Source organism: Puntigrus tetrazona, chromosome 16, assembly GCF_018831695.1.
Source record: "Puntigrus tetrazona isolate hp1 chromosome 16, ASM1883169v1, whole genome shotgun sequence".
In the NCBI taxonomy this organism is placed as follows: domain Eukaryota; kingdom Metazoa; phylum Chordata; class Actinopteri; order Cypriniformes; family Cyprinidae; genus Puntigrus; species Puntigrus tetrazona.
Genome location: NC_056714.1, coordinates 10,448,838 through 10,459,686, shown reverse-complemented (window position 1 = coordinate 10,459,686; position 10,849 = coordinate 10,448,838). Strand labels below are relative to the sequence as shown.

Sequence of the window (10,849 nt, the reverse complement as noted above, 5' to 3'; positions counted from 1 at the left end):
ATCAAGCGTGCAGAACAACCAATAAAGCATTACAATAATCTAACCTTGAGGGTATTAAACGCATAAATTAATATGTCTGTATTAGAGGTTGAAAGCATAGGTCGTAATTTAGATATATTTTTAAGATGGAAAAAAATTAGGGCGTTGTTGATAGCTTTGGTCTTGATGGGTGGATTGCATGGTTGAGTGGGAATGTTGAATTTGAAAACGATTCTCCTGTCTGTCAGATTAAGAGCTTCCCCAGAGTCAATCATCGCTGTTAAATGAAGAGATAAATCAAAAGCCTCAGTATTCACCCTGAGAGAAGGTCGAGATTTGTGTGGACACCCCGAACTGCAATGGCCTGCTTCACTGCAGTAAAAACACAGGTTATGAAGTCGGCGTCTTTAATTGCTAGGTTTCCTCGACTGGGGGTTCTCATTAGGAAATAGGCATGGCAGTGGAATTGTTTTCATGATGGTAGTTCTTGCGTCTGGGGTGCCGTCACATCACATTACCAATCTTTATGGTTATTGTAACAAACTCAGAAAAGAACATATCCTCCCCCTTGTATGCTAATTCAGGATTCACACTATTTCGAAATGCAGCTTTCAAGGCCACATCATTCCAGCCACTCTGAGCAGCAAGAGTTCTAAACTTGACGACGTAGTCAGCTGCTGGCTGGTTACCCTAGGTAATATTATTCAGATGAGTGGAAACATCCTTCTCCTTGGCTGGGTATTTGAAAACTTCTTGAAATGGTTGTGTGAAATAGTTCACAGAGAATCGGAGATGAACATCCGAGTCTCAGACAGCCGAAGCCCAATCAAGTGCTCTCCTGGTTAGCAGAGTCATGATAAAAGCGCACTTTTTATCCTCCGATTCAAACCTGTTGCCCTGATTGTCCAGATATAGCCGGAGTTGGCATAGAAAGCCCTTACACTGGTTGGCGGTACCATCTTACTTGTTAGGTAGAGCAAAGCTTACAGGTTGAAGTGTGGGTGATGGTAGAGGCTGGATGAAGTGTGTGAGGTGTTCGTTTACAGCCGGAGCTTGTTGAGCTGTTCTTGATAATTTTGAAACAGGTCTTGCTGATAGACGATTGCCACTTGAAGATTGGTAACTCCCGCTGGATTCTCGGTAGGCAAAGTATTCTGTAATGAGGGCATGGAGGCTGTGTTTGAATTTGAATGTTCAGAGTTTATTGAACAAGACAAGAGACAAGATTCAGAGACTGGCAGAGGGTCAGCAATGTAAGACAGTCAGAATTGGTTGAGATAGTGAATTGGTGGGTTTTTGTTTAATGTAACCAGCTAGAGTTTGTTTATTAATCATGTAACAATATTATTAAGAAAATAAATAATGTTGTGTAAATGATAAGATAATGTGACTGAGACAACAAAACTGTTTTACTGTTTTAATTTTATTTTTTTTTTTATTTTTGTACATTTTCAATAATGTTCCATATATCTGCCTGCAATAGTAGAATCACAGCATTTTTTCACAAGGAACGATCATGATTTCAGTAATTTGCTAAAACACAGTTAATTTTAGAAAGACTAACTGATATAGATGTAGTGCAAAACATGAAAGCCACACACAGACACTAGAAGCCCTCAGCGAAACTATAACATAACAGTGAGAAAAATGTGCAAATTAAAGAAGGGGGTTCAAAATTATTTGATCTTTCACTGAGAATTGGAAGGAAGACACCAATTATATTTATATGTTTCTTTCACAAGGCAAAAAGGCCAAGTTACACATGGAATCTTTAGAATCAAGTTTCAGGCTGAGGGGCAGCTTCTTCTGGTTTTGTTGGGTTGGAGGTCACCTTTAAAGCCATATCGTCTTTGCGTTCTTTTGCCATATCTTGTGATCTATTGGATGAAACCAAAGAAAACAAAAATGGTTAGTTGAGTAAATCTTTATATATCAGTATATTAATCCCTTAGATAACAAATTATGTAACATTTTCCAAGACTATATAATATTTTATATTCTAAGTGTATATAGTTAAAGACAAAATTATTTTTCAAATAATTCCTAAACATTTTAAAAGAAAGGAAAAGTTTCTTGTTTCATTCCAAAATGGCAGTATGTTTGTTTGTGGTGTTTTTTGATTATGTGGTTGTCTCATTTTTCTATCATTTTCATTTGTCTTATAGCGTGTTCATCGTACTATTGCCCGTTAGAGGAAACAGAGACATTTGTTTCATTTGCCACATCCTGGGACCATTGCTGGTTACCAAGGACAAGTTCTAGGCTCCTCAGCACTAAACCTGAGGAGTAGATTTACCTATCACCAATTTATATCCGTATGTGTGGGAAATGGCTCAGGTATGCAAAAATTACTAGCAAATATTCATTGGCATGTTCTATTAATCAGTAAGGATTATGGCTTCCAAGAAGACATCATTTGTCATCATAACATAACATTTCCATTTCCTCCACCAGGGAACGAAAGTTACATACATAACTAAGATGATATTATGTTTTTGGGCAGATACAACTGATGCAGATGTTATGGTTTTATGGTGTTATGGAGTCATGATAAAAAAATTCTAAAAATTCGTGATTTGATCCCACCTGAGGCTGAGTTATTGTAGAATGCTAATTTTTGTTTGAACTATCCCTATAAATCATTTATTTTTTAATTATTTTTTAAGTTTAATTTACTATATATAGTAAGATTCCTGTGCAATCTATAAATAATTGATCCACCAGAGCACAAAAAAGGGAGGCCTAGGAATGTGCAGCTGTGATATATAAATCCAGTGTTATGAAGAGATCTTCCGTACCCCCTCCTCTGCACCACCAGAGGGATCCGCTGAGTTTTAAACCTTTTTCATTTGAACTCTTCCCCATCTTGCCACAACTTTCCCATCATGCCACATACCTGAGACTGATTGCTTTACACATCCTAGTTATCACACCCCTTACTTCCAGCATAAAAAGAACTTCCATGAATACCTCTTTGTGAAGTCTTGTTTTGCCTAGGCCATCATTTCTGAGCGTTTGATTACCTGTGTTTGATTTTCTGTGTACCGATCTTGGACTGTTTATTCTGAACTTTCGCTGCCTGCCTTGATTCTTTGCCCGTACCCCGACTCTGACTCTGTGTAGCCCTTAGTAGTCTGTCTCCCGGTGATTTGACCCTGTCCAGACTGACTATTGTTAATAAAGCTGCATATGGATCCAAATATGTCTGATGAGTTATCACAGGCGTTCGTTTATTCCCTACTCACTGGAAAGGCTCTGGATTAGGCCACTGCTGCATGGAGGATGGATAGATCAGCTTTCCCTACATTCGAGGCATTTCTGAGACCGTTCCGCAAGGTATTTTAACACTCGGCTGAGGGTAGGAGTGCTGGAGATCCACTACTAACGCTCTCACAAGGCCGATCAACGGCAGCTGCATTTGCACCGTCTTTCTGCACTCTGGCAGCACAGACTAACTGGGTGGAGAACATTCTTAAATTGCTGTTTCGGAGGGGCTTGAATGCAGCACTGCAGTCAGAGCTAGTTTGCAGAGATGAAGGAAAAGCTTTGAATGAGTTAATCGAATTAGCCATTCAGCTCAACAATCTGGTTCGCTTGGCCAATCCACTGATAACTCACTCTGTTTCCCTCACGAGAATACCGCTGCCGCTGAATCCATGCAGTTGGGCTTCACTCATCTCACCCCTGAGGAATGAGAATGCCACATGCAGAACCAACTGTGTCTTTACTGTGGTAAAGCGGGACACTTGAAGATCGTCTGCGCCACGCATCCATCATCCAGCGCATTCACTGTGAGTGTAATTTCTTGTATCAATACCTCTCATACTAGCTTTAAATTAACTGTTCAGTTAAATATTGGTGGGAGGCTGGTTAACACATCAGCTTTGCTAAACTCTGGAGCAGCGTGAAACTTTATCTCTCATGAGTTTGCAATACAGCAAAAGCTGAAATTAACTCCATGTAACCTCCCTCTAGCAGTCCCTCTAAAGGTAGAATTTTCCCTTTGTCTCAACCAGAGTCAACAAAATAGTACATCAAGGAGGAATTAGCAAAGAGCTTTATTAGACCATCTACTTCACCCGCGTCCACAGGATTCTTCTTCGTAAAGGTAAGGCCATGCATTGAGACCGAGGACTCAATGACATCACCATCAAGTTTTGCTACCCACTTCCCTTAGTTCCTCCAGCTCTTGAACAGCTTCATCGGGCCAAGTATTTCAACAAGCTCAGGAATGCCTATAATCTCATCCGAATTTGAGAGGGAGACGAGTGGAAAACAGCCTTTTCTACCACTGATGGGCACTATGAATATCTTGTTATGCCATTCGGTCTAGCTAACAGTCCTTCCGTGTTCTTAATTTATTCAGAATCAATGGAGGATCATGTCAGAGCAGTGCCAAAACGCCTCATTCAATATCACCTCTACACCAAAGCAGAGAAGTGCAAATTCCATCAAACAAGCATGTAATTTATCGGGTACATTATCAGCCAAGATGGAGTGGCAATGGACGAAAAAAAAGTCAGGGCAGTTCTAGATTGGCCCCTTCCTCGAACACTAAAGGAACTGCAGCGATTTCTGGGGTTCGCCAACTTCTATCGGCGGTTCACAGGAAACTTCAGTCTGGTCGCCACTCCTCTAACAACCATGACTAAACGCAAAACCACCTCCTTAAGCTGGTCTCCTGAATCACGTCAAGTGTTTGAGGACCTCAAGGTACGCTTTACCTCAGCTCCCATTCTAAGTCACCTGGACCCCAATCTGTAGTTCATCGTGGAGGTTAATGCCTCCAGCACTGGTGTAGGCGCCATCCTTTCCCAACGTGAGGGTTCTCAATCCAAAATGTACCCCTGTGCTTTTTTTCTCCTCGCAAATACATGCCAGCAGAATGTAACTATGACGTGGGTAATCGTGAACTCTTTGCCATGAAACTGGCTCTGGAGGAATGGCGGCACTGGCTAGAGGAAGCTACTCATCCATTTGTTATTCTCACAGATCATAAAAACCTGGAATCCTTGCGTTCAGCAAGCAGAAACTTGGTTCAGCTGTTTGAATCCCCGACAGGCCCGATGGGCACTCTTCTTTACTAGATTCCAGTTTGTGGTTACCTACAGACCCGGGACTAAGAATATTAAAGCTGATGCTCTATCCCACCAGTCAGACGAGACTACTCAAACTGAAACCCAAGAGAACTTCCTTCCCGAGTCATTACTACTGGCACCCATGGACATTATGACCAAGATTCAGAACTCAAACCAGTAAGAACAACCACCACTTGACTTTCCAGCCACTCTCACCTATGTTCCTGATCTGTTTCATAGACCATAGACTTTACAACTGATCTACCCAAGCCACAAGGTAATACCACCATATTAACAATAGTAGACTGTTTCTTCAAAGCCTGCCGATTGATCCTGTTACCCAAACTGCCTACAGCTCTTGAAACTGCTGAATTTCTGTGTAATCTGGTTTTTCGCTTCTACGGCCTACCCGATGATATAGTTTCAGATCGGGAACCTCAGTTCACCTCTTGAGTGTGATCCACATTCTTCAAGAGTTTGAATGTAAATGTCAGTCTCACCTCCAGTTGGAGGTGCCAAATGGGGCCAAATACTTTATGTGGGCAGAGTATGCACAAAACTCCCTGACCAAACAAACCACTGGTATGATGCCATTCAAATGCATCCTGGACTTCCAAACTCCACTATTTTCCTGGTCAGGTAAGCCGACTGAGCTTCCCTCTGTCACAGAATGGCTCCAGCAAAGTGAGGTCTGGCACCAGGCACATACCCATCTTCTCCATGCAGTCAGAAGACAAGAACAGCAGGCCAACCAGACACTTACATCTTTGTCTCCAATGCAGAAAACTCAGCCCCAGGTATGTCGGTCCTTTCAAAATTATAAAACAAGTAACCACAGTATCATTTTGTTTAGAACTCGCTGCTAACTATCGTATTTCTCCCACTTTTGTCATGCTTCATTACTCAAACCCACTGGTGGTCCCGGTGGAGAGACAGAGGAAGGAGGCTCCCCCGCCACACATAATTGATGGCAAGGAGGCATACTGAGTTCACGAGTTGCTGGACTCAAGACGTCAGGGTGGTACACTTCAGTACGTCGTTGACTGGGAGGGTTTTGGTCCGGAGGAGTAGTCATGGGTCAACGTTGAAGATATCCTCTACCAAACTCTCACGGAAGAGTTTCACCGCACGCATCCGGGAAAGCCAGCCCCCCGACCCCATGGAAGACCCAGACGTCACTCAGCACCTTGCATCAGGAGCCATTCGCAGGGGGAGGGCTCTGTTACAGAGACATCTTCCATACTGCCTCCTCCGCACCACCAGAAGGTTACGTCACCTGAGTTTTGAACCTTTTTCATTTAAACTCTGTTTCCCATTATGCCACATACCTGAGACTGATTGCTTTACACATCCTAGTTATCACACCCCTTACTTCCAGCATAAAAAGAACTTCCACGAATACCTCTTTGCGAAGTCTTGATTTGCCTAGGCCATCATTTCTGAGCGTTTAATTACCCGTGTTTGATTTTCTGTGTATCGATCTTGGACTGACTCTCTGTTTATTCTGAACGTTTGCTGCCAGCCTTCATTCTTTGCCCATACCTCGACTCTTACTCTGTATAGCCCTTAGTAGCCTGTCTCCCTGTGATTTGACCCTGTTCATCCTGTCTATTGTTAAGAAATCTGCATATGGATCCAACCATGTCTGATGAGTCATCACAGAAGACTTCACCACACAGTGATCCAGCAGTAGTAATGCAGTTGTCTTCAGAATTGTCTGCCCAAGCCTCGCAGATCGCTATGAACCAGCATCAGCTGAACCGCTGAAGAAGTGGTTCAGTTACAATACTACATTTATAACTGCATGAGAGGATAATATATAAGCTATAAATTTCCCGCTGACATGTTGCAATCTAAAATAACCTGATATATAAAGTCATGTAAACGCAGCTTGCTTGCATTGTCAGGTTCCTGATGTGAATGTAAACAGGGAAAACTGGTTATTTTAATAAGCTGATAATTGTCAATTGTCACCAAGCCAGCAGAGGGAGCTCTTACCTCTGGGTGATCTGTGATCACTCCCTCTGCTACTTCCTGTTTGTGAACTATAAATACTGTTGTTGGCCCCTCACCTGCACGTTGCATTGTTCACCTGTACTGTTGTTGTTTCAGAGTTTCCTTGTGTTTTCCGAGTTCTTGTTTCCCTGGTTTTGACCCTGCCTGTCTTCTGATTTTGTGATTGTTTGCTGCCTGACCTGACCTTCGCCTGCTTTTTGGATTTTGTTATTGCCTTGTCTCCGATACTCCTGTTCGCCCTGTTTGACGCCTGCCTGTTTTGACCATGCCTTTCTTTAATAAAAGCCTGCACATGGATCCGTACGCCTCAGACCCCTCATTCGTGACATCAATTATCAGCTTACTGGTGTGCATGTAAACGTGTTCACCTGTTTTATATATAATAAAAACAGTTTTTATTATGTCTCTAATAAAATAAGAAATGTTTTTTACAAACTTATAAATGATATCAACAATATATTCTATCGCCTCCTTTTGCCTTGATAACAAACAATATAATTTTAGCGATATATTAAACATTTTCTACTTGAAGCCCATTAAAGCATCCTCCAGAGTCATACAACATCTTTAAAAGAACACTCTATTTTTTTGGAAATAGGCTCATTCTCCAACTCCCCCAGAGTTAATAAGTTGACTTTTAAGGTCTGGCAATAGCACTTTTAGCAAATCTTAGCATAGATCATTGAATCCAAGTAGACCAGTAGTATCACGAAAAAAAAATTCCAAAGAGTTTCAATGTTTTTCCTGGGGTACCTCTTGGGGGAAAATGAATGACCAAAACAAATATGCTGTCAAAACCTGCATAACCTGCAGCAACAAGCATGTTGCCTTCAGCTGATAACCTAATGAATATGTTTCCAGGACCTTAAAAAATCTTAAGCAACTTGTTCTCAATAGTACATAAATAGACTAAGATAACATGTTTCAATTCAACTGCAGCTTTAGGAACAAGCATGATCTAAATAACAACTGGATTGCTCAGGAACAATGTAATGTAATGTTCCCAGTAATGCAACTATACTATAACAAGCATGTTCCCAATAACGTTCAAGCTGCTCGAGAACAAGACTGTTACCAATACAACTACAGCTTTCAAAACAAACATGCTTCGATAACAACCACATAGTTCTGGTCCTGAAAATACAATTACAACCAAGAACAAGTTTGTTTCCATTATAATCAAGATCTTAAGAAAAATGATGTTCCAGTGTGAATAGGAGCGGAATCACTAAATAGAAGTAATATCTGCACTTGAAACTGGAAAATATTTAGCCTTACTTCCTGCCACCTGAGAAACCTTTGCTTGGTCAAAATTTAAAGCCAGAAAAGAGCAAAATAAAGATGATGTCTGAAGTTATTTCTAGTGAGAATCAGTATTAGTTGATAAATTCACTTAGTGATCTATTTTGTTATATAGTCATTAGAACAAAACAAAAAAGGGATGGAAAAAAGCTAATTTGACATAATGACACACAAAACTCCAAAAATGAGCTTGACAAAAATATTGGCACCCTTAACTTAATATTTGGTTACACCCTTTGGAACAAATAACTGAAATCGGTAACTTCCTATAACCATCAATAAGGAATTCACCCGTAATTTTGGACCACTCTTCCTTTGCAAACTGCACTAGGTCTCTCATATTACAAATTCTATGGATTGGCAACTCATCATAACTTTGATTTAATAAAAAATAATATGAATTTGAGTGAATATGAGTGAGGAAATTTATACAATTATGAATTAGCCACCTCATAAAATATGTATGAACAATTCAACTCTTAATACACCTCAGAACTTGAAGACCCCTGGTCTAGCTTAAAAGAAACAGCATGTTGAACTGTTTTGGAGAATTTGTTGTTTTCACATTTAAAGTCTAGCCTAGACATGATCTTCTCCAAGCAATCCAATATGTGAATATTCTCATAACAGCATGAGCCGCTTGAGAAAAAGAAAGTTATTCATGTAACTGACATTCAAAATGTTAAGCAAGTGCTTCTTTGTTTATGTTTATGTATCTGCACTTATATATCTTTGTTTTGGGTCTCTGTTTGAATGATGAAAATTTACAAGTAATAGCTGCTGATATAGACATTAAGCTCATGTGCAACCTGTTAAGCACCTGTTTAGTTTGTCATCGGCTGTAGTCTGTGTGGTGTTTGAGTTCAGCTTTGTTGTCTGATGCTGCCGATGCAAGGTAACAACAGGCAGAACCTGATTTTGCTAAGTGTGACGTGTTCCTGGTCAACATCTTTGTTGAGCCTGGAACAACATTGTGATTAACCAGATTAATCAGATTTAAAGAAACACTTTAAAGTTTTATGAAGTTTGCATTCATATTCTACACTACTGTGGATACAGATTTTGCAGGTCAAGACTGCACTTGTGGAAATGCAGTTGACAATGCTTGCATGTGCATGTCTGCAGCCAGACAGTAGCATTGGGTGCTACTGTGTATTTCCAAGAATTATGACAGATTAACGAAAACATCAGTCAACTAGGACTGTGGGTTTCTCTTAACTCACAACACTCCACTTGTCAATGCGAATGTCTGTTGTTGTTGTTGTTGTATTTACTATATTTTTTTCTGCCTGGGCCAGTGTTGGCACTTTTAGGATTGCATATACCAAGTTTACCAATTATTCTTTGGTTTTCATGAGCAAAAATATATTTCCTCAATAATTTACCATTAGTGTATAACTGATTAGGGGTTACTGAGGTTAAGGGTTAAAAGCGTGGGGTTAGGGGTCATGGAATGGTCATTAAAAAATGTTGACCTGGGCTGGGGAGCAGGTCGGATACTTGGCAAGACATCCCAGCTGGAAGTTAGGCTGTCATGTGACAAAGAAAATAAATCACAATCACAAACAAACATGATTAAAGAACGTTATGATTAAGAAGAAAATATATACAGTATTATATACAGTACAAGGCAATCTTCATTTTAACAATTAAGTTGAGTCAGTTTTCTAATTCTTGAATTCCAAGTATTTGTTTATTTATTGTACCACAGAATTAGCAGAAAATGGTAAGTTAATTTTTTTTTGCAATTTTTTATTTAACTGATTTAGTTACAAATTATTTTTCTAATAACTACAAATGCATTAGGAAGAATGTGTACATCTGAAGTGTAAATTGCTACACCCCTGTGGACTGTTTGTTGTGTTTTCTCCCTCTGTGCCCATATTTGGTTATGTTATTGTTCTCATTATTAGTTAATACCCTTTATTGTGTTCACCTGTCTGCCCTATCATCTGCCCTATATTAATTCCTGTCCATTGAGTTCTGGTGTGTTATTGCTTATGTTACCCTGTGTGTATCCACTGAGTTCTGGTTTGTTATTGCTTATGTTACCTTGTGTGTTGTGTCAGGGAGAGAGATTCGTCTCCAACTATTCAATCGAGTTCCGGACTTTGGAGGTGGAGTGCAAGTAGAACAAGGAGGTGAAGTGGGACATGTTCCTGCACGGGTTGGCTGATTGTATCCAGAAGGCGATATTCACATTGGAATTACCCACCGATTTCTGTGGACTCACCTACTTAGCTCTCCATGTGGATTCTTGTCTTCAACAACATGACTAGTGAGGTTGCCACAAGCTAATGTCTGAGTTTCCTGAGTATTCCTCCATTGACTCTGGTGGTACAGTCAGCCCCCAGCCAGATGTCGAACCCATGCAGGTGGGTAGAGCTCAGCTTTCCCGGGAGGAGAGAGATGGTCGGAGGAAAAGGGGTTTGTGCCTACATAGTGTTTCTTGGCTGAGTGCCCAGTAAAAGGGC

At 40.4% G+C, this 10,849-nt stretch overlaps 1 protein-coding gene across 1 annotated transcript in view; it reads right to left on the bottom strand.

The window, feature by feature from the left end:
- Nucleotides 1–1,267: 1,267 nt before the first annotated feature.
- ca14 (carbonic anhydrase XIV) overlaps nucleotides 1,268–10,849 on the bottom strand; it is a 34,020-nt gene continuing 24,438 nt past the window's right edge. The window contains exons 11-12 of the mRNA XM_043261972.1: nucleotides 9,851–9,904; nucleotides 1,268–1,856 (exon numbers count right to left, since the gene is read on the bottom strand). Of these exons, the coding sequence (XP_043117907.1) occupies nucleotides 1,757–1,856; nucleotides 9,851–9,904 (154 nt within the window). The 3' untranslated portion in view covers nucleotides 1,268–1,756. The remainder of the gene's footprint in view (nucleotides 1,857–9,850; nucleotides 9,905–10,849) is intronic.